The following is a 27,078-nucleotide window of genomic DNA, read 5'->3' on the forward strand; positions in this document are numbered from 1 at the left end:
TTAGAGCAGTGTCTTGCACCCACCAAATGGGTTTTTATTTGGAAACCTCCCCACACCCAGAACAACAAGGCATGGCTTCCCGCCCAGGCTGAGGATCCCCTTTCAAAGCTCTAGATTTACAGGAAGCACTGGGCTCATTAACCGTAGGATTAATCAGCTCGAGCAAACGACCTGCCACCTCCAGCCCAGACAGCAGCAGAGGAAGGTCGGGAGATACACACCCGCCTTCAGAGTACATCAGCCCCCTCCAGGCTCATTTCACTTCACTTGACACCTCCTGATGCAGCACCCCATGCAGTCTACCCTTCAAGCAAATATTTGGCTCCTACTGTGTGCCAGACACTCCACTGAGCCTTGAGGACGCAGAGAGAACTGAAGCAGGTCCTACTCTCAGGGGCTTCCCGTCTTATAGAGGAGATGGGTGAGGGCTTCATACAAGGTGCGGCCCGGGGGGCTCCCTGGAGGGGCTGAAGGTGGAGGTGGGACTTAGGGCCCCAAAGGACCTAGTCTGCTGGAAGGTGCAGGAAGGGCAGGGCATCCAGGCGGGTGTCTGGCAGAGACCCTGGCAGGCACCTATGGTGATCCCACCTGGTGGCTCAGTCCCGGTGGGTCTGTCCTGGTTCCCATGGACAGCCCTGGCTCTGGCCCTGGCAGGACCCAGGGCATGCATGCTTCCCACACCTGGGTCCCGATCTCACCTTGCCGCTGGCCCCTCTCCCTGCAAGTACCACTCCCCGCCTGCCACCCCGGCTTATGTCCGGTGCCTGGGCCCAGGTGGGCTCTTCAGTCTGTCCCGCCCAAGTGCTAGCCAGGCCCGTGCTGCTCAGCTTCCAAGATTGGAGTTCAGGGTGCTATGGCTGGGGCAGTGTCCCAGGGCCATGTTAAGATGGTAAACCGAGGCTCAGAGCGAAGAGCATATGCTCCGGGCAGCCCTCAGGGCAGGGTTATAATTCCGTTTACCTGGGGAGGAAACCGAAGCCAGGAGTTGGGAAGCAACCCCGTCAGGATCTGACCCAAAGCTCGGAGGAGAAAGGGACTGGGCTGAGGCGGGGGCCAAGTGAGGGCGCAGCCCGGGGAGTTGGGGGGTCGGCCGCAGCCCCAGAGGGGGCTGGAATCGCTCTCTCAGCACGTTCTCCAGGCCGCGAGCTCCTACCGACCCTTCAAAACTTTCAGACTGGTCACCCTGCGTGATCTGCCCTCCCTGCCACCTGCTCCAGCGAGTGGACCCGGAGGGGGGGGCAGTGGGTCTAGGCGCCAAGGTTGGGGGGGTGGGTAGCGGGGGTGGCGGGCTAGGTCAGCCGCAGGTCGCCCTGGGGTTACCCGGGGCCACCATGTCCAGTCGTCCTGGGGTGTCGGGATTGATTGCGACCTCAGCCTCTCCTGGCAGACGCTGGATGCAGAGGAGGGGAGGGAGGAGGGAGAAGGGAGGAGGGGAAGGAGAGGGGAGGTGGGAAGAGATGGGGGTAGGGGGCGAGGGGAAGGGGAGGTGTAGAGGAGCGGAGGGGAAGGAGGGAGGAGGGGAGCAGGGGAGGCAGAGGGGGAAGGAGGGGAGGGGAGAGGAGAGGGGAGGAGGACAGGAGAGGGGAGGGGGACGGGAGAGGGGAGGGGAAGGGAGGGAGGCGGCGGGCGGGGCCGGCGGGGGCGGAGCGCGGCCGCCCGGGCTGTGCTCGCCGCCGCCGCCGCTGCGCCCCCCCGCACGCGCTTGCCGACCGGGCCCGGGGGACCTGGGGACCGGCGGAGGACGCCGGCCGCGCCCGGCCCGAGCCGCAGGGATCGGGGCGCGGGGGCGGCGCGGGCGGGCGGGGCGCGCCGAGGACCCCAGCCCGGGCCCGGCCGAGGTAAGCGGTGGCCGCGGCAGTGGCGGTCGGGGGCGGGGACGCGCGGAGAGACGCCGGCGGGGACCTGTCGGAGCCTTTGTCTGCGGCGCAGCGGCCCCCGCTCCCCGCCGCGCCGCCGGGCGCCGAGTCCCCCCGCCCGACCCCTGTCCCAGGAGCAGGGGCTCCCCTACCCCGGGCGGCGTCGCGAGCGGGCCGGCCCCTGGCCCCCGGCCCCCCGCTGCGAGCGCACAACCCAGCCCCGGGCCCGCCAGCCGGGTCTTGGCGCCATCTCCTGCGCGGGCACACCTCGAGGGTCCCCTGCCTGAAGTTCCTCCCTGGACCCCTCTGCGCCCGTCTCGCCCCCTCCCCCGGCCAGCCCCCTCCGACTTCTTGGAAAATCTGCTCAAGAGGCGGGGCCTGGTCCCAGGGTCACCTCGTGGCTGCCTGGGGGTCTGCCCTTGCCTGGGGGCGCAAGGTCTGGGACCCAACTTTGCTATCGTGGGGCCAGGCGGGCACAAGGAGCCTGCGGGGGCCACGAGCGGCCAGGAACTTGTGGGAACCCTGGCGGGGCAGTGCGGGGGACCGAGTAGGAACCCTGGCGGGGCAGTGCGGGTGTCACCGAGAGCCTGCCAGGCCCTGCCCAGCCTGTGCCGGGTGCCTTCTGGGGACTCCAGGAAGGGGATAGCCGAGGGGCCTTGCAATCCACGATGCTGCCCACAGGAGCTGGGGCAGCCTAGAACACTGGGTTCTGGGAAGGGCAGCAGAGACAAGATAATCCCGGCCTAGGCGCAGGGGACCAGGGCTGTGGCCGGCTGAGGACGGGCAGGCCGACTTTCCCAGTGGAATCCTTTCCGTGTCCCCTCTGGCTACATGGAGGTGGAGAGCAGCCCCAGAGCGGGGCCAGCCTGGCACTGGGATCGGGGCGCCTCCCACTGCCCAGGGGCATATTCAGACCGGTGTCCACCTCCAATGTCCACCTCTGTCCCAGCTGAAGCAGGGGGAGCCACAGGGGCTGGGCCGGGCAGGCTCCAGTCTGAGCTGTAGGACCCCAGACTTGGCCTCTCTGGGCCTCAGTCACTTTTCCTGCAAAATGGGGGCATAAGCCTCATTTTCCAGGACTGCTGAGGGCCGAGAGCCCTCTCTGGTCCACAAGTGGTGGCTTATGCGATTATTGAGCACCCACTGTGTGCAGCCAAGTCTCCCCCACCAGCCACCCAGCCCCTCCCTGTTGCAAAGTACCCTGTCACCCTCTTCTTCACCTACTGAGTCCTCACAACAGTGAGGTGGGGAAACTGAGGCCCGAGGGGTGTCTGAAGGCCAAAAAAAATGACCTGTGTCTTCAAAACTGCCTCCCCCACCCAGGCAGAGCGCTGTAAATGCTTGGGTTTTAAGCCTGTATGCATGTCCTTAAATTCTAATTAAGGGACACAGGAGAGGGGAAGATCGGAGGCTCTGGGCTGTTGGTGTTTCGTGTGACAGGTCCAGGGAGGACAGACTGGAGGCCTGTGGCCCAGGAGAGGCAGGGGCCAGCACCGCAATGGGCTCCCTGCCTCCTGCACCATGGGGACAGTGGCAGAGCCGGGCGCTGTGGGTGACGGCTGCCTGCCTTGCCGAGTGAACCAGAGGGGGCAGCGGGCCACCTCCTGGCTCCATGCTGAGCCCGTCTGCCTTCCCAGGGTGGCGCAGCCTCTCCGCCGGGCGGAACCCTCAGGGCCCCGGCCAGGCTTGCCGGGGGCACTGGGTGTCCGGGGCTGCCTCTCGGGAGGTCTTGCTGAGCACAGCCCAGGCCAGGGCTTCTGGGGTTCACACGCCCTCTGGGGCTGAGCTGCCCTCTGAGTGAACTGGCAGCAGGAGTGTCTGGTTGTCACAGACTGTCACCCTGCCACTGTCCCCTCCTCCAGCCCTGCGGGGAAGAGGCAGGCTGGGTGGGCTGGGGCCAGAGGCTCTCCAGGCCTCCACTGACCCTCTGGTGCCTCCCGCAACTCTGGAGGTCCAGCAAGGGGGCTCTCGGCAGAGCCTTGAGGCTAGGGGGGAGGTGCGCCCGGTGAAGGAGAAGCCCCCCGGCCTCCTCTCGGTGGTCGTGGGTTCCAGTCACCTGGGTCAGCGCCCAGCTGGCAGGGCCAGAATTTCCCCAGCCCTCCAAGACCTGGAAGTGGGGCAGGCTCCCGCGCTGAGGCCCCAGTGAGGCCCCTGTCCCCTCCCAGACCTCAATTACAACTCTGTAGTGAGCTAGGAGAGGGAGGACTTGGGGCTCCGGGCAGGCGCTTGGTAACCGGTCAGTGCAGCTACCTGGAGGATGTAAACTGAGGCAGAGAGCTGGGGGAACGAGGTCTAGCAGAAGGGACAAGAGCAGGCAGGCTGGCGGGTCAGCCCCAGAGAAACCAGAGCACCTCTGGGCACGTGGGACTCCTCGGGGGGTGGGCTTCTCCCATGGGTTCTCTCACGTGTTTGTGGGGCCAGGGAAACTGAGGCACCACATTAAGTACCCAATGCTGGGGTTTCCCAATGTTTGTCTCAAATTCCCTACCGTGAGCATATGTCTTTCTGCAATCGGATGAATGAATAAATGTTGCTAGAAACATAAATTGGTACTTGTTTTAGGGAAGAAAGCTAGACTCCCTCATGCACACAGGGTTGCTTACACAGTGGGGGGTGTCTCCATCACGGACCAACTAGTTCCTTGCTTTTCTTCTGAAGGTAGGAGTAGCAGATCTGAATTGAAGCAAGAAACACTGAGGCAAGACCACAGGAAGAACTTCCTGTGCCTGAAGGTGGTATCCCTGGAACTGAGGGCCAGGATGGCTCAGAGTGACCGGGGTTTGGGGCTGGGCTCTCCCACTCCCTGCCTGTGAGGCCAGGGAGGTTGGTGAGAGTTATTTGCCATGTGAACGCGGGCACCTCCCTCCCAGAGGGAAATGGTGCGTGGGACGCCTCCAGCCCAGTGCTGGCACACACGATGTTCAATAATGTCGCCTGTTGTTCCTGACTGCTCACCAAGTCCTGGCATTCCACCTCCAAAACATTCGTCCACTCTATCTACTTCCCCCCTTCCCGCTACTGCCGCCATGCAGGCCACTGTGGTTGCTCCTGGCCTCCGTCTCCCCTTCCCACCCCTTCTCCATAGCAGCAAGGGTGAGCCTCTTAAGAGGTGACATCACTCTTCTGGCTCCAGCCTTGGCATCCCTCGCCTGCCTCTTCTTCCTCCAGGGCACAGGCCGCCATGGGCTCCGTGGGGAGCCAGCGCCTCAAGGAGCCCAGCGTGGTGGGCACTCCCGACAGGACGGTGGCAGTGAGCTTCAGCTTCGACAGCCACCAGCTGGAAGCAGCGGCCGTAGAGGCAGCTCCAGGCCCGGACATTAGGGCCAGGGCTGTCTCTGCTGTCATGGACTCCGGTGAGTGACGCAGCGGGCAAGGCGCTTGTCTGTCCCAAAGCAGGGCTTGGCCACAGGACCCCTGGTGGTGTCTTGGGGGTGGGGGAGCCATGGGCAGTCATGGAGCACCAGAGGCAGCATCCGTCAGGATGGGTCAGGTCTGCTGTGGTGACAAACACGCCCACTGCCGTGGTGCCTTCATGCTGGCACTGCGTGTCCCCAGCAGGTGTTAGGGGCTCTGCCTGCGGATCCGGGCTGAGGCGGCTGTCTCCACATGTGCTTCCTGCTCGTGCCCTGGCCCATACACCTTCTATCTGAAAGTGACACGTGTCACTTTGGTCACATCCATTGACCAAAGCAAGCCATGCCTAATTGCAAAGGGGGCAGGGAAGTGTCCAAAAGGGGGACCGGAGGTGAAGTTCAAAGACCTGGATTTTGGCCCAGGTGTGTGACCTTGGGGAAGGGCCTACGCCTCTCTGAGCCTCAGTTTCCCCACATTGAGGAAATGGTAGCTGTGTGACCTTGGGCATGAGCCTAAATGTCTCTGAGCCTCAGTTTCCCCACGCTGAGCAGTGGGGCCACCTGACTGTGAGGCCAGACCTGCAGAGCGGGCAGCATGCGGGGCTTGGGTTCAGCTGTGCCTCCCCTGTTTCCCCCTCTCGGAGACCTTGAGCAAGTCCCTGTTCTTCTCCGGCCCTTGCTCTGTCACCTGGAAGAGGGGAATGAAACAGGTGTCTCGGTGGTTGTGACACAATCCAGAAACTGTTGCTTGGGACTGTCCCGGCTTGCAGGAGGCGCCCGTGAGTGACAGCTCTTCTCTGGTAGCTCTTGTTAATACCAGAGCCACTGGGGGCTCGGAAGTGCGGGTGTCGCCTGGTTCCGTCCCCTCTCCCTGCAGGTGGGCAGCGGGGGCTCCACCGGCCGAGCCCCGTGGAGGCTTGAGATAATCTCCCTGCTCCTGTGTGTGGACAGAGCTGGCTCAGCCCAGTCCCCGAGGTGTGGCAATAGACATCGTGGGGCGGTGGCCCTGGCAGCCTCGGCCATAAATGTGGATGGTGGTCATGTGGCAGTGGCAGTGGTGACTTTAACGTGATGGCTGTGGTGACAGTGGCCTTGGTGTTGGTAGCTGGCGTGGTCAGGGTCCACATGGTCATAGCTGGTTCCATGTCCCCTTTGCTGTCAGCAGACAGCCCACCCAGTCGTGGTCTTGGCCTGGTAGGGGGGACCCAAACCTTCCCTCCTGGGGAGTCTGGCCGTCACTGCCCTGCCTGACCCTGGCTGGAGTTTCCACGGACGTCGATCCCTGGGCACGGAAGTACCAGGAGGTGCCGTTGGCATCTCCCATATGCCAGACGTGTTCTCCCTGTCCCGTGTGTGGTGCAACCCGAGTCCCCTCCCTGGGCCGGGCCAACCCCCGTCAGCACAGCCAGCCTCTTCCTTCACTCTTTTTTTTTTTTTTTTTTTTGAGACAGAGCTAGAGTGAGTGCCGTGGCGTCGGCCTAGCTCACAGCAACCTCAAACTCCTGGGCTCAAGCGATCCTCCTGCCTCAGCCTCCCCAGTAGCTGGGACTACAGGCATGCGCCACCATGCCCGGCTAATTTTTTTCTACACATTTTTTAGTTGTCCAGCTCATTTCTTTCTATTTTTAGTAGAGACGGGATCTCGCTCTTGCTCAGGCTGGTCTCGAACTCCTGAGCTCAAACGATCCTCCCGCCTCGGCCTCCCAAGTGCTAGGATTACAGGCGTGAGCCACCGCGCCCGGCCTCTTCCTTCACTCTTGATTCAGGGGCGTGAGCAGCCCGGGGTAGCCGGGTGGGGTCTTACCGTCCAGCTCAATGGGATCATAGGGTCCTGGGGTTGGAGCTGAGACCCCCAGGCCAGCAGAGCCGGAAGACACAGGCATGGGAAGCAGGTACTTGCCAGTGGTCACTACAGGCACCAGTGGGTGGCACCACTCCGTGTCCACCCCTTGATTCCTGGACACGTGTCCTGACTACGGAAAAACAGTGCCCTACACGGGACACTGGCTTAGAGCATACGCAGCCCCTGGAGCACCCTGTCCTGGTCCCACGAGGTGTCACCACCAGCCGGCACTGTAGCTGAGTCCCTGAAGGGCCATCCCGCTGTTCCAGCCAGCGGGCTGCTTCCATGGCCAGGATGGCAGCAGATATGGCAGCAGTGGCCTTGTTTGGTGACTTTTGAGAATGGCACAAGGACAGAGGCAGGGGCAGCTGTGCCCATAGAGATGGACAGTGGCCGTGCTGGTGGTGGTGGCCACGAGTGGGCTTGCCCGCGTCTCACCTGGTGTCTCTGGCTTTAGCGGCGGAGGAGCCGGTGCCCGACGACCGCTACCATGCGATCTACTTTGCCATGCTGCTGGCCGGGGTGGGCTTCCTGCTGCCGTACAACAGCTTTATCACCGACGTGGACCACCTGCATCACAAGTACCCAGGTGGGTGGCAAGCACAGGCTGCTCGGCACACTCGGCTCTGGCCGGCGGCCCCCCAGGAGCCCCAAGGGACAGGACCCTGCTCGGGAGCCCATTTTATTCAAATCCTGGCTCAGCTATGAATTGCTGAGTGACTTCAGGGCAGTCACCCACCCTCTCTGGGCAGTGAGCCCCTGTTGGAAGAGCGAGAAGGGAGCACCTGGCAGGGGAAGGTACAAAGGGTGCGGGCTGCCCCTGAGCACCTGCTGCCGGTTGGCCCCTGCAGGGACCTCTATTGTGTTCGACATGAGCCTCACCTACATCTTGGTGGCACTGGTGGCCGTGCTCCTCAACAACGTCCTGGTGGAGAGACTGAACCTGCACACCAGGATCACTGCAGGTACGCTGGCCCCTCCCTGCCACGGTGCCTCCCCCTGCGGCCCTCACCCACCCAGTTGCTCTGAGCCTCACTCTGCCTGTCTGTAAAATGGGCACACTTCCTAGAAATGCCCTAAGGTGTGGTGTAAGGAGAATAGGGTCTCGCTGTCATGGGGCCACCGTAAGCCAACATGCTGCTTTAGAGGCTTTTGAGCACCCGATTTCATGTCCCCGGGCCCCTGCCTGAGCTCTCCCCTCTGCCTGAGCGCTCTTCCTTTCTCGTTCCTCTTCATGGCAACACGCAGCTGCAGGGCCCAGCCCAAAGGCACCTCCTCCGGGAAGCCTTCCGAGGTGACCTCTGCGGCATCCCTGGCCGGCCTGGTGTTAAGGGGGAAAGGCAGAGAGCTGACTGCAGGGAGGGGTGGGGAGGAGGGGTCCCCACCAGTTGGCTCGCCACCCTTCACGGCCTCTCCCCCCACAGGCTACCTCCTAGCCTTGGGCCCCCTCCTCTTCATCAGCATCTGTGACGTGTGGCTGCAGCTCTTCTCTCGTGACCAGGCGTACGCCATCAACCTGGCCGCCGTGGGCACCGTGGCCTTCGGCTGCACAGGTATGACGAGGCTGGGGGCCGCGGCTGAGCCCCTGAGTGCCACTGCGGGTGGCCTGTGACGCGAGGCGAGCCGGGCTGGCTGGGTGCTGAGGATGTGTCAGACGCAGACAGCGAGGCAGCCCCCGGTTTTCTCTGATAGAATCCAGCCTTCAAGGACCGGCCTGCCGTTGTCACCAGGCCACTGCTGCTCTTGGACAATGGCTTTCAAACTTTTTTTTTTTGCTTTGAATTTGAAAAAATTTCAAACCTACAGAGAGCTTGCAAGAATGATACTAACTCCCTCCCGATACCTCCCTCTCTGTGCACATAAATTTCCCCCAAATATATATCAATATGAAATAATATATATTTTTCCCTACACCATTTGACAGTGAGTTATAGACATCATCACCTTTCTCACCTAAATACTAAAACTTCAGTGTATGTTTTCTAAGAGCCAAGACATTTCTCCTAGAACCCCATCACAATTGCCAATATCGGGGAATTGAACACTCACACGATACTATTATCGAAGCTGCGACCCGGACTCGGACTTTGCCGACTGTCTCGAAAATGTCCTTTATGACGTTTTTTTATCCTGACCCAGGATCACAGATTTCACCTATTTGTCACATCCTTTAGTGTCCTTTGATCCAGGCAGGTTCCTCGGCCTGCCTATGTGTGTCACAGGAGTGACATTTTACAAGGGCCCAGGCCAGTGGTTTTGTAAGTTTTCACACCTTTTTGACCGTGACTTCCAGGGAGAAATACATTTCATACCGCGTCCCCGTAGACACATGTGTGTGTGTGTCTGTAGACGAAATCAAGGCTCCCTGAAGTAGCACGGCCAGTCCACGCAGTATCCTCAGGTCTGCTCTGTTCTGTTTTGCTAAACAACAAATTGACCAGATTTTAGTCTGACAGTCACTGCCCCCGGGTCTGCAGCCAGGCATGGATTTGCCGGACTCCAGGGTGTGAGCCAGCGTGGTTTTATTTTCCCTGGGTCCCAGCTGTATTGTTTAAGACGAGTAGTTAAAAATTAGCCCGGAAATCTCAGAACAAGGCTTCACAGAACAAGACTTCATTGTCATTCTTGCCACCTGTCCAGCCCACCGCAGTTGGCGGGGGAGGCGGGGGGGGGGGGGCGGGGGGGGTGAGTTCCTCGTGGTGTCTCAGGGGCTTGGGCTGACAGTGCCTCCCCCCGTAGCGCATGGCCGCCTCTGTCCCTGCCCGTGGGAGGAAGAAAGGTTGAAAGTCCAGGCGGGAGTTTCACTGCCTCGTGCAGAAGTGACATTTCGATGGCCAGAGCTCATCGGTGACCCTGGCTGGCCCCGGTGGTGCTAGCGGCTGTTTACGCGTCCTCCCCACACGAGATGCTCTCAGCTATTGCGTCTCCCCACGTGACAGGTGCTAAGGGTGCCTCACGGTTTTCCTCTCTCTCTCTCTCTCAAGTGCAGCAATCCAGCTTCTATGGGTACACGGGGATGCTGCCCAAGAGGTACACGCAGGGGGTGATGACTGGGGAGAGTGAGTATCTGCAGACCCCCAGCAGGGGGGCGCTGGGCTGCCGTGGGCTCCGGCAGCTTCTTCCTGGGGAACCCCCGCCACGTGCCTTGAGCTGGGAGGAGGGTTCACAAGCTCTGGGCGTGCTGGGCGGGGGTCAGTGACCCCCATCTGTCCTTGCCTGGCTGGGGGAGGAAGCGGGGTGGACTCCCAGATGGAAGGGTCGTGTGTGCCCACGTGTCCACGTGCTGTGTTTCTGGAGCATGTGAGAAGCACAGGCCTCTCTGAGCACGTGGCTGGAGTGTTTTAGTGCCGCGAGCCTGTGGCTGGTGTGCACGTGTGTGTCCGCGTGTGCGTGCGTGTTGGGGGGCCCATCTGTGGCCATGGGGTCGGGTACCACACCTTCGGCACTAAGCTGTCCTCGGACTCCAGACCACTAGGGTGCCTCACGGGCTTCCCAAATTCTCATCTCCCGAGCCCACCTCGACACCTCCCACCTGCCCCTTCTCAGTAAGTGGCAGCGCCTCACTCAAGCCCAAACCTTACCCGATGCCCAGTCCTGCTCCAAGCCCTAACTGTCCCCCTCACGCAGCCACTGGTCCAGGCGGCTGACCCCTCTCTGCAGAGGGCCAGCGCTGCCCTTAGCCGGCCCCGTGTGCTGGGCCCGTGCTTTGAGGCTCCTTCCTGCAGATGTTCTCAGTCTTCCCCCCCTGCAGCCCGACACCCTGTCAGGTCGGCCACAGGCCCCGGGGCTCCTAGACTGGCATCTGTGGGGTCCTAGTTCCAGTAAGGCAGGGCAGGCAGATCGACTTTTGAGCAAAACCGGGCTGCCAGGTGGTGCTGACGCGCTGATTTGGGTGGTTTAGTAGCCAAGGGCCCCACGGAAAGATTTGCTCAGGGCCACGGGGGTGGGCCACAGCAGCTATGACCTGCCCCCGCCTGACACTGTGCAGTGGCTGGAGGGCACACGTAGGCCTCACGCCCTCTGGGGTTCCAGTTCCTCCAGGATGGGCTACACCAGCCCCTGCCAAGAACGCAGGCCGCGCCTGCACCCCGACTCCCTCCTCCCGCAGACCTGGCTTCAGGGGCCCCTCCCAGGACTAGAGTTCTGTGACTGCCCCACCGCATAGGCGCTCCAGGAAGGCCGGGCGTGTGCGTGCGTGTGTGTGTGTGTGCGTGCGTGCGTGCGTGTGTGTGTGTGTGTGTGTGTGTGTGTGCCGGGTGCGAGGGGCGGGTCAGAGTGCGCAGCTCCTGGGAGGGCATGAGAGGACTCTTGAGGAGGTGGGAGGGGCAGGGGAGAGGGAGGGAGGGGCGGGCAGGGCGGGGTGAGCGGGGCTGGGAAGGGGTGAGGCAGGTTGGGGGGCCAGACTGAGTGGGAAAGGGGTGGGGCTGGGCAGGTGAGGCTGAGTGGGGTGCCAAGTGGGGTGGGGTTGAGTGGGGGGGTCTGGGAGGGTCCTGGTTGAGCTAGGGGGTCTGGGTGGTCCAGGCTTGGGGGGAGTCTGGGTGGTCCGGGCTGAGGGGGGCTGCTGGGCGGGGCGGGTCCTGGCTGAGTCGGGGGGCTGGGTGTGGCCCGGGCTGAGTGGGGGGTCTGGGCGGGGCGGGGCTGAGTGGGGGGGGGTCAGGGCTGGGGGGCGGGGCTGAGTGGAGGTGGCCTTGGCCGCCAAGCCCAGGCCCACCGTCCCCGACCCCAGGCACGGCGGGGGTGATGATCTCGCTGAGCCGCATCCTCACCAAGCTGCTGCTGCCGGACGAGCGGGCCAGCACGCTCATCTTCTTCCTGGTGTCCGTGGGCCTGGAGCTGCTGTGCTTCCTGCTGCACCTGCTGGTGCGCCGCAGCCGCTTCGTGCTCTACTATTCCGCGCGGCCCCCGCGACAGGGGCTGCCGGGCCGGCCTGCGCCACGGCCCCGGCTACCGCGTGCACCACGACGTGGCCACCGGGGACATCCACTTCGTAAGTGCCCACCTCCGCCTGGGCGACGCCGGGCCGACGGCCTCGGTCTGGGTCGGGAGCCCCCTGGTGGCCTCTTGCTGTCCTGCTGTGCCCCGCCCCCCGCGTGTAGTCTCAGGCTCCGGCTTTCCTCTGTTGTCCCTTTGTGGTGCCACACGTGCTGTGGTCTACGGCCCCGCCCCTGTGGTACCCGACGGCTGCGGTCTCGGGCTCTGGCCAGCTGCATGGGGTACGCATGGCCCCTGTGCTCTGTGACACCCACGTTATGTGGAACAAAGTTTCCACCCTCTAGGGACAGCCGTGGCCCACTCTGCTGGGCCAGCCCTCGTAGGGGCCCGTCCTGCCGCCCCACCCTGACAGTGAACTCTAGGAAGCTCACACTCTCTTCCACCCGAACCGAGAGGCAGGGCACCCACGGGGCGTGGCAGGGCCCCCACAGCTCCCCCAGGGCAGGACACGGGAGCCAGCGGGAGAGGGTGTGAGCAGACAGGCAGAGAGGGCTGGCCAGGGGCTCCCCCAAGCGCAGCACAGAGGCACCTCCGTTGTGGGGTCCCCGGCACTGACAGCCCCTGCCCCGGCTGGCTCTGGCACAACGGCTTAGCAGCCATCTGGCGAGCAGGGGCGCCCTCTGGTGGTGCCAGGGCTGCATAGCCGCAGCGCCGGGCCGGCAGGTGTGGAGGCCTGGCGACACCTGCAGGCGGACGTCAGCAGTGCAGGCCTCGTGCAGGCAGGCAGGGCAGGGGGAGCCATTGGTTCTTGTCCCTGAGGGTCCCCAGCTCTCGTCAGCAGAGTAGAACCAGAGTGTCACACAGGCATCCGTCTAGCCTGGGTCCTTGGCTGGGGACACTGGAGTGAGCTGGAAATGCTGTCCCTCATGGAGCCCCCGGCCCAGGGATGGGCCCAGGGCGGAAAACGACGGGTCTGGGAGGGACACTGGGGTCCCCCTTCATGGTCTGGGAGGTTTCCCGAGAAGGGGCTTCTGGCTGACCACCCAAGGCAGGAGATGCTGAGACCAACAGGAAGGGCATTGGGGTCAGAGGGAAAAGCATGTGCCGAGGCTCAGAGGTGGGGAGGAGCCTGGTGTGTTTAGGGACAGAGTGTGGGAGGCCTCAAACGCCCCCAGACGAGGGGTTGGGGTGCTGTGCTTGGTTTGGTCAGAAGCCCATAGGGGACTCACGGGGGTGACGAGATGGAATTTGCCACCTGGGAAGAATCTGAGAGGCCTCGGTAGGGTGAGACGGGAGGGTGTCTGGACACAGTAGGTGCCAACTAAATGCCAGCCTGAGTGTGACTCCTCTCACTGGACCCGGATGCCCGGCCCTTCTACCCAAACCCACCCCACCCTGTCCTCCCTCCAGGAGCACCAAACCCCAGCCCTGGCCGCCGGGTCCCCGAAGGACAGCCCAGTGCACGAGGTGACCGGCAGCGGGGGCGCCTACATGCGCTTTGACGTGCCCCGGCCGAGAGTCCAGCGCAGCTGGCCCACCTTCAGAGGTGAGGGCAGACCCCGGGTCCCCGTCACTCCGTCTGCACTCGTGGGTGGCGCTCAGGCAGGAGGCGGGCAGGGCCCCTCGGGCACCACCCTCTGACCCCCTCGTGCCCCCAGCCCTGCTGCTGCACCGCTACGTGGTGGCGCGGGTCATCTGGGCGGACATGCTGTCCATCGCGGTGACCTACTTCATCACGCTGTGCCTGTTCCCCGGCCTGGAGTCCGAGATCCGCCACTGCATGCTGGGCGAGTGGCTGCCCATCCTCATCATGGCCGTGTTCAACCTCTCCGACTTCGTGGGCAAGGTGGGCAGGGGTGGCATGTGGTGGGGACAGCAGTGGCCCATCCAGGGAGGGTCCCCGGGCTGGGGGTGCGGGAGGCTCCCTGGTGGGGAGGGTGGCACCGTCCCAGACAGCGTGCCCTGGAGGGTGGTCCCTGCCTGGTCCCCTAGGGGAGCTGCAGAGTGTCAGGCGAGGAGCTCGCCCTCCCGCCCCGCAGTCGCTGGTCCTCCGTGGGGATGAGCGCGGGTGCTGGCCACTGGGAGTAGCCAGGGAAGGCAGGGGCACCCGGAAATGGCTTGAAGGAACCAGGAGAATTGGGACAGCACGTCATGTCATCTGCTACAAGTGCCAGGAGGGGGCTGGGGTCGCACCTGGAGTAGGAGCAGAGCTGCTGTCCTGGTGCTCTGGGCAGGCGGGGTGGGCCTTGTCTTAATGAATGAGGCTCAGAGAGGGGGAGCCATCTGCCTGAGGTCACACAGCTGAACGTCCAGGAAGGGAGTCTGTGCTTGGGGAGGGAGCAAGGCTCAGTGAGCTCACATCCCACCTGCCGCTTCCTGGCTGTGCGAGCTGACGCAGGTGGCCAGAGTCTCTGGGCCTTGGGGTCCTCGTTTCTCAAATCGGATCAAGCTCCCCACCCACAAGAAAAACCTTGCCGTGGAATGGGGAGGGCCAGGGGCTGCTGTAGCAGGCGGGGGAAAACCGTGCCTTGTTTCAACAGGCTTTGCGGATTTGTAGGCTGAAAGATGACAGATGCCTAGAGTTTGCCCTGTGTGCAATTGAAATCAGTATTTCTCTTTACAAACAAACAAATAAAACCGAGTGGGGTTTGGCGGTTAAGGCAGAAGGGCAGGGACGTGGGCAGGGTGGGCAGAGCCAGGAAGGGCTGGGGTGGGGTGGGGCGGGGCGGGGCGCCCACTGGCCTGGCTCCCCGCAGATCCTGGCGGCCCTGCCCGTCGCCTGGCGGGGCACCCACCTGCTGGCCTGCTCCTGCCTGCGCGTGGTCTTCATCCCCCTCTTCATCCTGTGCGTCTACCCCAGCGGCACGCCCGCCCTGCGCCACCCCGCCTGGCCCTGCGTCTTCTCCCTGCTCATGGGCGTCAGCAACGGCTACTTCGGCAGCGTGCCCATGATCCTGGCGGCCGGCAAGGTGGGCCCCAAGCAGCGGGAGCTGGCAGGTAAGGCGCTCCCACAGCCCGCGCCCCTCGTGGAGCGGGCAGGTGCTTCTGGGTGCCGGGAGTCAAGTCAGCATCACGATGGTCACTTCATTCATTCATTCATTCATTCATTCATTCCGCAACTACTTCATGAGCCCCTCCTGTGTGCCAAGTACTGTCCGCGGGGCTGGGGACACAGTGGGACAAAACAGTGCCCTGGCCCTGTGGGGCTGACGCTCCAGAGGTGGAGACAGCCGATACAAGGATGAGTAGCAAGGAGATGAGGTGTGGGGTGGGGTAAATGCTGTGCAGAAGAACAGCAATCCGGGAAGGCCTCACTGAGGAGGTGACTTTTGAGCAAAGACCTGGAGGAGGTAGTGAGGAGCCAGCACGTGGAGCTGTAGGGAGACAGCGTCCAAGCAGAAGTGTGTGCAAAGGCCCCAAGGCAGGGGTGGGAGCAGAAGCAGGAATGGGGGGACAACGAGGAGAGACCGGGTGGGGGCAGGGAGACGAGGGAGGCGCTGTAGCCACAGCCCAGGCCCATGATGAAGGGGCTGGATTGCAGATCTGCTTTGACAGTGGAGCCCACAGGGCCGAGGACGGGTTGGGAGGTGGGTGGGGGTGGTGGGACCAGGTTTGGGGCCCAATACTCAGGGCAGGAAGGTCAGCACTCCCACTCACTGAGATGGGGGCGTTGGGTTGGGTTTGGGACACGTGCATTCAGGATGCCCGTGGACATCCCAGAGTGTCCCCGGCGAGGAAGCCACTGGAGGCCGGAGACTGGAGAGAAAGGTGCAGGTGTGGGGCGGAGCAGGTGTGGCCTGGGCGCCTGGCGGGTGACCTCAGGGAGCAGGAGCACCCGGCCACCCCGGAGAGGGTGTTCGCGGGAGGACAAGGAGGCCAGGGTGTTCACCAGGGCTGTTGGGAGCTCCCAGGAGCCGGCAGGTGACCCCGCACGTCCCCCCCCACCCCCAGAGGCAGAGGCCGGAGGGTGGCTGCCCCGCACCCCCTCAGGTCAGTCTCGTCCGCAGGGAACACCATGACCGTGTCCTACATGTCAGGGCTGACGCTGGGCTCCGCCGTGGCCTACTTCACCTACAGCCTCACTCGGGACGCCCACGGCAGCTGCCTCGTCACCGCCTCCGCCAACGGCTCGGCCCCCACCGGCCTCTGAGCCGGCCCTGCCCCTGCCCGGGGGGCTGAGGGCCTGACCTCGCCCCAGGCCCGAGGCGCCCCCTCCCCGCCTGCAGTGCCTGGGGGCCCCGGGCCTCCTCCTGTGCCAATAGCGCCACCCTCTGGGTCCGCCCAGCCATCACTCCGGCCCGAGTTCTACCAAGTTCTCTGAAGCCTGGATGTGTTTCTGCGGCCCAGCAACGTGTTCTGTGTCCGGTCTCACACCCGCTGTCACCCTCCGTCTGTGCAGTGCCCCAGCTCCAGCCAGGCCAGTGCTCTGGGGTCAGACCCATGGCCGGCCCCAAGCAGGACAGCAGACCGCCAGCCAGTGACCCCACCCAGGGTCTGCTCCCTGTGTCCACAGCGCTGGTCGGGGTGCAGCCTGACCCAGCCTCCACCAGGGACCCCTCCCCGTGAACCTCAGGGCCCCCAGAGGAGGGGGAAGCCCACCTCGGGCCTTTCCCCCACGACCCCCGTTCTTAGACCCTGGATCTCCGTTAGCCATGAAGGAATCGTAGCCCTGGGGCTGAATGGACTCAGATCATGTCTGCGCCAGCCCCTCGTGTCCACAGCGCAGCGACCGCCGGAGCAGGCCCGCCCCACGCCGGCCTCCCCCCACCTGCCTGCAATACAGGACGGAGACAGGTTTGGGAGCTACAAAGCAGGGTCCCCACCCTGGCTGAAGTTGACCCTTGACCTAGGTCTTGACCCCTGTCCAGCAAGGCTCAAGGATGGACCTGACATACCCAAGAGCCCCCAGCAAGTGGGAAGGGGCCTGGGGGGGTCACTCCAGCCTGGACCCTGCAGAACACCCAGCTGGTGAGGTCAGGGCCCTGGGGTGGGGGATTCCAGGGGTGTCCTGCCAAAGACAGCTTTCCCTGGGGGAGGCCGGCCTGCCCTTCCACACCCCAGCCCCTGCTGTGTCCTGTCCGCCGTCTGTCCACTAACTGTACCGCACTGGCCATTAAAAGATGAAGGCAGAGAGCCTGCCCCACCGCTGCCTCCCGAGGAGTGGTTGTGTGGGTGGGGCTGCGACCGCCATCTTGGAGTCCTGGTGGGATTGGTGCACCCACATGGCCGGGACCTTATTCTTCCAATCTGCGAAGTGGGCCGGTGGGTCAGGTACGGGGGGCCGCCACAGGCCTGCTGGGCCGGGGACAAGTTAGTGTGGAGGGGTCAGGGTGGGGGGAGCTGGAAGCATTTGGGGTTTTTCCAGCACCTTTGTGCTCCTTTGGCCCTCGGGAGGGGAGGGTGGCTGCCTCCAGCCCGCTGAAACGGGAGAAAAACAAACTTGAAGCTGGAGGCAGCTTGGCCCCAGCCCTTGGGTTCCGCCGGGTCCTAGGAGCCAAAGCCTTCTGGGCTCAAGCCCTAGTTCCTTGCTGATTTGTGCAATTTGGGCAAATTCCAGGCTGTTCAGTGGCTCATCTTCCCTAAGCAGGGGGGTTGCGTGGGCCCCAGTGCTGCCTGTGCTCCAGGGCAGGTGTCCCTGGGGCCCAGGTGGGCCGAGACAGCGCCAGGTGGTACCAGAGCTGGCCACCAGGTGGCGCTGGCACACCGCTCATCCCAAGCCTCCAGCTGTGTGCGGGGGCGGGGGGGGGGGGCAGTGCCCCCTGAGAGCTTCTCTGCAACATGGCGGCCGGTCCGAGCATGAGGAGCCCGAGCCCTGCAGCTGCCCTCTGCATGTTCACACTTGTGACGGCCACGCCCCCTTCACAACAGAAGTAGCGAAGCCTAGAGCGTCCTCTGCAGCCCATCCACAATGACAGCGGCACGTGCTCAAAGGACAGCCAGACCCCCACCCCCCCAGCTCCCCCAGGCCGCTGAGGTTCAGGGGCCAGAAATGCCACTTCCTCCACCCACAATTGCAGGGATGCTGCCCCACCCCGCTCTAAGGGAGACTCAGGGCCACTGTGACCATCAGCATCACTGTCTTCAGGTGTAGGCATGGGTGGGCGTGCTCAGCTGCAAGCCCTCCAGCCCCACCCTGACCAAGAGACCTTCCGGAAATGGTGGGCATGTTCTGCCCTTTTGGGCATGGGACGTGTGGCTAGTGCAACTGAGAAACTTAACTTTTAATTTTGCTTCATGTCAATTAGCTCCCATTTCAACAGCTGCATGTGGCCAATGTCCTCTGCCTGGCAGTGCCCAGACATGGCAGGCTCCCCCCCCCCCCCCGACCACCAACCCCACCCCAGCCCCTGAAAGAAATCACTCCAAACAATGGGATTTTTCCAATTAAATCTTTTTCTTTTCTTTTTTTTTTTTATGAAAAAGATCACACAGAATTTGCCAACAAACAAAATTCCAAAAGAAACTTAAAAAAAAAAAAGGAAAACAATAATTCCCCCCCAAAAAACAAAACCAAAGTCTGGCTTTTCCTTCCCTCGAGATTGTCTGGACGAGGCCTCCCGTGTCCCTGGAAGGCTCGGGGGCTGGTTAAGTGCTTTCTTGGGCCCGAGCAGGACCTTGGGCTCGGGCGGCTCCCTCCCTCACCCTCCCTGTCCCTCGCTCAGTCTGCTGTCTGCTGTCCCTGACTCCTCAGTCCTGGGGGCTGTACGGGACCCTCGGGCCGCGATAGGTGTGCTGGGGGATGGGGAGGCCGGTGAAGCCGGGTGCTAGACACTCACAATCTAACAGGAAATAAAAAATAATATTCTGCACGTCAGAATGTGTTCGCTTTTTTTTTATAATTTCATAGCTATTTTTTCACAGTTTTAAAAAGTTTATATTTATATATATTTATATATATTTATCTTTATATATATAATTAAAAAGTTGACTCCATTTAAAGGCTTATGATACAGGGGCAGGGCGAGTCTCTCTTGGTACAATAAAACTGTACAGGTTAAGAACTGCCACCTCCCTCCTGGGCGGGGAGGGGCCGGGCGTGGCCGGGCGAGGATTTCAGCACCATTGGGGTTTTCTGTAGTGTGAGGATCTGGGCCGGGAGGGGCCCCCGCTGGGCCCTGGGGCACGCAGCCCCTCCACCTGCGCCTGGCAATGCTCCCGGGCTCCCCGCTTGCCCGGCTCGTTCCCCAAGTCCAGGCCATCCTGAGAGGTTGGGGGCAGCCAGGCAGGGCGCCCGGAGCAGCCGAGCGTGGTCTTTGAGGCTGGCTGGCGTCGGGCCACTCCATCCCACGGTGGGCGGCCTTGGGGTGGGCTCTGTGCCGACGGTGCCCGGGAGCCCCAGAGTGAGCATCAGTTTGGTTCCTTGGAAGCCCCCCCACTGAACCTCCAGTCTGCCTGGGGCTGGGGGCACCTGGCCAAGTGCTTACAAGGTGCTGGACAGGAGGCCTGAGGCCAGTCCTGGCCGAGGCCACCCTGAGGGGGGACGGCAGAGCCATACCCTGATAGCTGAGAGGAGCCCCTGTCCTGGGGGCACTGAGGGGTTAGGGAAGTCGGGCTGAGACATGTGCACATGTATGCACACACGTGCATGCATACGGGCACACACATGTACACACACTCGCCCGGGGCGTCGTCACACCTGGCCCCATGCACACACCCACGGGCACACTGGCATGCACACAACGCACGTGGTCCCTGCGCCGTGGCAGTGACGGTGAGGGCCCCGTCGGCCCTCGGGGCGCAAGGCAGCCGCGGGGCAGCGGGGCCGGCAGGCTCAGCAGAGCACGGGCACGCCGTCCGTGGAGAAGATCATGCCCGTGGTGGGCTCGTAGGTGCCCGCGAGGTAGTACAGGCCCTCGCTGTCCTGGTACTTCTTGGTCTTGAGCATCTGCTCGTACTGCTCCAGGCCCACCACCAGGCACTTGTGCGACACGGTCTGCACGTCGTTCTCGTCCACGTGCGAGGACTGGTACAGGGCACGCTGTGGGCACGGCGGGGGGGGGGGCGGTCAGGATGGGCGGGGGGGCCCCTCCAAGGCCACGGGGGCCAGAGGCCGAGAGAGACCCAGAGACCAAGGGAGACAGAGACGAAGAGAGACAAGCATTGAGAAAGACCCAGAGACTGACAGAGACAGAGAGAGATATAAGAGAGAGACCCAGAGACTGAGAGAGACAGAGCCTGGGGATAAGAATAGTCAGAGACTACGAGACAGAGACTGGGAGACTGAGAGACAGAGACAGACGCAGGGACCAGGAGAGATGGGGAACAGGAGCCAGGCAGCTCAGAGTGGCAGAGACAGGTCAGAGGCTGAGGGCAGCCACCGTAGGCAGAAGGGACAGAGCCACCACCTCCGGCTGCCCCTGCCTAAGCCTCCTGGGAGGCGGCGCCCACCCACCCACCCGCCTTACCTCCATGAAGTCCTTCCTCTGGCTGGAGACCCGCAGGGCTGCGGGGAGGCTGCGGCCGGACTTCTGGTCCCAGTGCTGTGTGGGGACAGAAGAGGGGCTGTGGGTGGACCCCAGACCCCAGGGCAGGGCCGCCGCCACCGGGCAGGCTAGGCGAGACCACAGACCCAGGGCGGGCGGAGACCCAGCCCGCTCACCTGGCCCTCGTGGAACTGCTTGCCGGGGCTGGTCTCCTCGGGGTGGTAGAACCACTTGACGCGGACCACCATGTTGTTGCCCCACGACTCCCACATGCTCTGGATGCGGCCGATGTAGGGCAGGTTGGGGCGGCCGGCCGACAGGAACACGGCGCAGTCCCCAATGCGGATGAGCTCCTTGCCGCGCACGATGGCCTTGTAGAAGAGCTTGCGGGCCTTGCCCTTCATGCCGCGCCGCTGCGGGGGCAAGACTCGGCGTGAGGGCGCAGGCTGGGCCCATTCCTGCTGCCTGGGTCCCCGTCCCTCCGCCTCTAAGTCACCTGCTGTCAACTCGGGGCTTCTGCAGGAGGCGGTGGAGGGGAGGGAGCCCCTGTCCATGGCTTTGACGTGCCGGGAATCCCAGAGGGACGTCACCTAACCCAAGGGTTCTGCAGCCTAAATCCCTGTTCTAGAACAGCCTGGGCCCCACTGGAAGCACAGGTGTTCCTGCCGCCCCTCCCTATCGTGCACGGGGGCCTCTGCCCCTCGGCACTGTCCCCGCTCCTCGTTGGGTCCCGCCACCACCCTGCAAGGCAGAGTCGGCCACCTGCAACCTCACTTTACCAGTAGGGACAATGAGGCCCGGGGGGGGGTGCGCATGTGTGAGGCCGTGGCCACCATGGCTCAGGACCAGAGCACAGGGTGGCACACACGCCACGCCCCGCAGCCTCATACATGGCGGGTCCTGGGACCGTCCCAAAACGAAGGCTCGTTCAACGCACCCTTGTCACTCCCTGCACAGCGCCTGAGTGAGATTGCTCTGCTCACGGGGCTTCTGAGGTTAAAAGAGGGTCCTCGTCCCAGAAACAGATGCTAAGACGAGGCCTTGGATGAGAGCGACCTATCTGGAAGTGTTCCCAGGAAAAGCGGGAAGGGCCGTGGGGAAGTGGGATACAGAAGGGCAGATGTCCCAGAGCCCTGCTGGGGGCCCAGTGTGAGTCAGCCCCCCACAGAGCCTAACCAGTGGTGACGGGGGTGTCACACCCGCCCCGTCCCCCTGCAGGTGAGGACGAAGGGCTGTCCCTCGGAGGACTTAAACCCCAGGCACTGCCTCCGAGTGCTCTGGCCTACAGGACCCAGCCCCAGCCAGGCCTCCTGGTGTGTTGAGGGTTTCATTTATTCACTCAACAAACACTTCCGGAGGTGCCCCAGACATGCCTGGCTCTGTTGTCACCATCCTAGGGGAGAAACTCCTCCAAGAATCAGGCCAGGCAAAGCTCTGCCCTCCCACGGAACCAGCACATTCTCACCTCAAACAAAATTTTAAGACATATTCCCTTCTCACATTGGCTGCCAGACTGGAAGTCAAATGTTTTGCCTAAGTGGGGAACGAGCCCGCATGCTGGTTTCCTGCCTTATCCACCTGTCCCCTGCCTACTTTTAATCCGCTGGGTCCCTGGTAGTAACGGACTTCTCAACAGCCACACTGCCAATTTGTTTTTCTTTCTTTCTTTCTTTCTTTTTTTTTTTGAGACCAGATGCTAGAGTGCAGTGGCGTCATCACAGCTCATGGCAACCTCCAACTCCTGGGCTCAAGCGATCCTCCTGCCTCAGCCTCCCAAGTAGCTGGGACTACAGGCATGTACCACAACACCCAGCTAATTTTTCTATTTTTAGTAGAGACGGGATCTTGCTCTTGCTCAGGTTGGTTTCAAACTCTAAGTTCAAGAGTTTGAACCTTGGCCTCCAAAGTGCTGGCATGACAGGCTCGAGCCACCGAGTCGGGCCACGTAATTTCTTATACGTGTTCTGTGAACTCAAGTTCTCTTTGGCTCAAGGCACAGAAGTGTGTCCGAGGTGGGACGGGCAGCTAAGACTTCCAAGCTCAGGCTGGCCTCTCAGTGGTGACAGCCCCACCGCCCCCAGAGACGCCTTTCAGCCTGCAGCCAGCAAACCAGGATGATTTAAAGTCAGATAATCCTGTGCCCCTCGGGGTCCTCAAATTCAAGTGAGTGTCCTAAGGGCAGGGCAGCCGGCTCTGCCTTCCTGCTCTGCACCCCCCGCCTGACAGGAGAGGGAACACCCCTCTCTAGGGAGCCCCAGTGAGGCCCAGCCTGGGGCGGGTGCAGCTGTTCTCCCACTGTGGGCTTTTCCGGCTGCCCACGGGTGGCCAAGGGCAGGCCCCGACAGGCTGCGGGCAAGGACAGAAATCCCAGAACCCACTCAGAGTCTTCCTCGCCTTCTCCAGCCTCGTGGACTCACCCCAAGGAGCTGGCACAGGCCAGATATGCCGGAAGCTTCCCAAGTTTCTAAGAGGTATGTTGCCAGAGACTCCCCAAGCCTGTCACTGTCAACCCCAACTCTGGTGAGAACGGGGGCCTTAGGGGCAGAGCCAGCAGGGCCGTCTGCTCACAGCCACCTCCCCTGCTCTAGGTCAGCGCTGTGGGCAACACTCAGGCTGCCCCCCCTGCAGACTCGGACTCCCCCTGACACTCGCCGAGCCAGAGCTCGGCTCTTCCTGCCCAGCGGTGTGGAACGGACCACGGGGTTGTTCCCATTCTCCACATGGAAGCTTCCAGAATAGCTACTGCCAATTTCCTTCACTAAGAGCATGTGTATGTGTGTGCTCGTGTGTACACCTGTATGTACATGTATGTGTGCATACTTGTTCGTGTTCAGTGTGTACATGCATGTATATTCATGTACGTGTTGTGTGTGAGAGCACGTGTGCTTGAGTACATGTGTACATGCATGTGAGAGCGTGTTCGTGTGTGCATGTGGGTGGTAGGCAGCCACAGCGTGGGCTGGGAGGGCTCCTTCTGGGCGACCTACCCCTGACTGCAGGGTGGGCGTGGGACCCAGGCCGGCCAAACTGAACTTTCTGTTCTCAAGGGCTTAGGCGGGCACATGACCTGACCCTGGCCTTCTGCTGGGACTGGGACTGCCACGCTGTGGGCCAAGAGCCTGGAACATGCTGCCACGTGAGGCTAAACGGTGACTAGAGACCAAGGGACTGCAAGGAGAAATGGGCTGTCTGGCCAAGAAGTCTGGAAAGACTCTTTCGTGTGGTCCCTGACCCCTGTGGGACGGGTCTGTTGGGCCTTGCACACGGTCATCATTTGAGTTCCATGTGAGGGTGGCTCTGGGTCCTGAGCCTACAGGGCAGGGCCGCTCTGTGAAGGACACAGGCAGACCCTGTGGCCTCGGACACCCTGAAACTCAGTTGTCCCCATCTGTAAAGTGGGAGGCCAGCCCTGTACCCGGGGGTTGCTGGGCAGTTACGAGGGGCAGGGGGCCCAACATGGAGCCCACCAGGGAAGACGAGGCCTCCAGAACTCGGACGCCCCAGCTACCTGGGTGGGTTTGCCGAACCACTTCCAGAGCTGCCGGGCTGGCAGGAAGGCAGCGATCTTGGGCCGGTTCTCCACGGACGGAAGGCGCTGCCGCTTGGCCAGCTCCTTGGTAGTGGGGAGGTGGACGCCCTCCCTCTTCTTGGGCCGGCTCTTGGCCCCAGCCTGAGCTTTGGGCTGCAGTGGCTGCGGGGGCTGCGGCGGGGGCGCCTGGGGCTGGGGTGCGGCCGCCTTCTTGCCGGGGGAGTGAGCCGAGGAGCGCGCCTTGCCCGCCTGCTTGGCAGCCTTCGCGGGCAGCGCCGGCGGGGTGGAGGGCCCGGCCGCAGCCGCGGGAGCTGCCTCGTCGTCCGAGCTGCAGGAAGAGTCCTCGTCTGTGGTGGAGGAGGACGAGGAAGAGGAGGAGGAGGAAGAGGAGGAAGAGGAAGAAGAGGAAGAGGAAGAAGAGGAGGAGGAGGAGGAAGAGGAGGAAGAGGAAGAGGAAGAGGAGGAGGAAGAAGAGGAAGAAGAAGAGGAGGAAGAGGAGGAGGAGGAGGAAGAGGAAGAGGAGGAGGAAGACGCAGGGGAGGATGCCCTGGAGCTGGAGGCGCTGCAGTTGCGGCCCCCGGTGCTGCGGCCACCGTCCCCATTCTTGTCACCGTCCTCCTCGCCTTCCGTCTCTGACCCACTGCTGCTGCTGCTGCTACTGCTGCTGCTGCTGCTGTTGCTGCCGCTCTCCGACTCCTCAGCCCCGTCCTGCTCGGCCTGGGCCTTGTCCGGGCTCTTGGGGTTCCCAGAGTCCTCAAACGCGAGCCCTGCCCCGGGCTCCTGGGCCAGGTCCCCATCCGAGGCCTTGGGCCAAGCCGCCTTGGGCTCGCCACCGCCCGCCGCCGCCGGGGGATAGCCGCCCAGGCTCAGCAGGCCCTTGGGCTCCTGCCAGCCCCCGGCCCCCGGGTCCTCCCGGAGCAGCAGGGCCTCTTTGGCCTTCTTGCTTTTGGGCGACATGACCCCCTCGTGGTCCAGTTTGACCAGCAGCTCGGCCTCCTCCCCTGGCCTGCGAGGGCCTTTGGCGCCTGACTCCTCGGCAGCCCGCGCCTTCTTGGGCTTGGGGCGGGTGGCGGGCATGGTGATGAGAGGGGCGGCAGGGGGCGCCGGCAGCTCCCCAAAGGGCTCGGGAGCCGGGCCACCGGCAAAGGTGGGTGGCACGGGGCTGGGCTGTGGGGCTGCCGCGCGGGCCTTGGGGGCTTTGGCCCGCTTGTCCACAGGCTCTGGGGGGCTCTTCTTGGAACTTGGGGTGCTGCTTGGCTCCAGGGCCAAGGGGGTACTGGGGACGTCCTCCGTTGAGCCCCCTTCCTCCAGGACAGCAGCTCTGTCTGGAAAAGAGCAGAAGAAAATAGATTTGAGGCTGGGCAGGGCCGCGGCAGACCTGGAGGGAGACCAGCTGCAGCCCAGTTGGAAAGGCGGGTCCCAGTCCTGGCCCTGCCAAGTCCCGCTGGGGACCCGGCCTGGTGCCCTCCCTGGCCCCGTCGGGGGCCTCTGCAACAACCGTCTACATTGTGCTGCCCGACGTGGGTCCGTGGAAGCTTCGGCTTTCAGCACAAAGCACTTTTCTCTGGATTCAGGAGGGAAACGCGCCCAGGTTGAATCTTGGCCCTGCCTATGTCTGCCCGTGTCCTAACGTGTCAACTGGTCAGAATGCCCCGCGGGGCAGAGTTCTTACAGCAATGGGGTGTGGTTACCTGTGTGGGTCTCTGTCCCCGTCCCCGTACGAGGACAAGGACGCCTGGAGGAGCCTCACTCCCCGCCCCTGCCTCGAGCCTGGCCAGGCAGGGCAGGGGCCAACCTACCGCCCTTGGCCTTGGTGCTGGGTTTCCGCCCGCGCCCTCGCGCCTTGGCTCCCGGCTCCTCGGACCCTGCCGTGCCTCCGTCTTTGCCTTCCCCAGTGTCTTTGCTGGTTTTCCGGCTGCGGCGCTTGGCGCTGGGCACCAGGAGGGCCGGGGACGGCTCGGCACCTGCGGGGCAAAGCGGCTCAGGCCTGGCTTTCCGCAGACGACAGCATGTGGCTGGTCCCAGGTAAGCTCCCCGTCTGGCGCACAAGATGCTCAGCAGGGTCCCCCACTCACCCACCCACCCCCCGAATGAGCGAACTAAAGCGCTTGGTGGACTCAAAGGGGCTGGACATAGATGCTGACTTTTGTCGTTTTTATGACCCACTTAGGAAACGTTCACAACCTCTGACGTTACCAACGCCAAGAACTCGGCAGTGCTAGGTCCACGTCCTGCCTCTGCCTGTCACTAGGGTGGGCCCTGGGTCAGTCATAAACCACTTGGAAGCCCAGCTTTGCCCCTGGCCAAAGGGGCACTGAGGCAAGAAGTCCACACTGTCATGGCCACTCAGAGCCTGGAACTGTCTGTCACCATCTTCCATCAACCTCATGGGCCACAGGACACAGGACCCAGGAGCCCTAAGATGCCCTCTCCCCGGCCCCGTTCTGGGCATCCCACCCACAGTTTCTGCCATTTCTGTCCCCTGTGGTCCACGTGGCAGGCAGGCAGAGCCCAAGGCTGAGCTAGGGGGGTGAGGGCCTGGGTGGGCAGCAGGATCCCCGGGTGTCACGGGCCCGTCACTCACACTGGATCTTATAGTCGGGAGGCAGGAGGCGGATGTGCGAGAGAGGGATCCTCCCTGTGTCTCCGTCGTCAAACTCCACGGTGATCAGGTCCCCGTCATCCTCCAGGTCCAGTAACCCTGTCGGAGGAGGGGCCGGTTGGGGCAGGTCCTCAGACCTCCAGCTCCCTGGTGAGGTGCCGAGGGTGGGAGGGACGGCAGAAACCAGCCCATAAACAGCCCTAGTCTCTAAGGCATAGCAGTAGGATGTCGGTGGTGGGTATACAGTGGCGCAGAATGTGAGCTTCTGAGCCAGGCAGCCCGGGCAGGAGTACTGGCTTTTCCACTTCCAGCTGACCTTGGGTGACCGACAGCAGATCACACACACCTGTGCCCACTCATGCCCAAGGCGCTCCCAGAAACAACGATAAAGGAAGAGCACTGGCCCTGAAGCACGCAGGACAGGTGGAAGGTGGGAAGGGGTGGGGTAGGAGAGATGTCAGGACATCAGCATGGACACGCAGGAGCTGACTTTGGTCTCCTGGAAAGAGGTGATGCCAACAAGAAAGAAGCAGTTCTCCC

The 27,078-nt window shown here is 62.9% G+C and overlaps 2 protein-coding genes across 2 annotated transcripts in view; one reads left to right on the forward strand and one right to left on the reverse strand.

Moving 5' to 3' along the window:
- The first annotated feature begins 4,898 nt into the window (after positions 1-4,898).
- On the forward strand, positions 4,899-17,127 carry SLC29A4 (solute carrier family 29 member 4). The gene is given in 11 exon segments (XM_045541251.1): positions 4,899-5,209; positions 7,510-7,641; positions 7,904-8,017; positions 8,477-8,605; positions 10,037-10,111; positions 11,779-11,951; positions 11,953-12,039; positions 13,395-13,530; positions 13,643-13,830; positions 14,741-14,981; positions 15,992-17,127. Coding segments are annotated over 11 exon segments (1,590 nt in total). The 5' UTR covers positions 4,899-5,037; the 3' UTR covers positions 16,135-17,127.
- Positions 17,128-18,357: 1,230 nt separating this feature from the next.
- The window catches only part of TNRC18 (trinucleotide repeat containing 18), an 85,373-nt gene continuing 76,652 nt past the window's right edge, over positions 18,358-27,078 (reverse strand). Inside the window, 6 exon segments of the mRNA XM_045541252.1 lie at positions 18,358-19,962; positions 20,390-20,464; positions 20,584-20,820; positions 23,916-25,261; positions 25,736-25,900; positions 26,521-26,637. Of these exon segments, the coding sequence (XP_045397208.1) occupies positions 19,756-19,962; positions 20,390-20,464; positions 20,584-20,820; positions 23,916-25,261; positions 25,736-25,900; positions 26,521-26,637 (2,147 nt within the window). The 3' untranslated portion in view covers positions 18,358-19,755.

Source organism: Lemur catta, chromosome 2 (assembly GCF_020740605.2).
Source record: "Lemur catta isolate mLemCat1 chromosome 2, mLemCat1.pri, whole genome shotgun sequence".
NCBI classification, from domain to species: Eukaryota; Metazoa; Chordata; class Mammalia; order Primates; family Lemuridae; genus Lemur; species Lemur catta.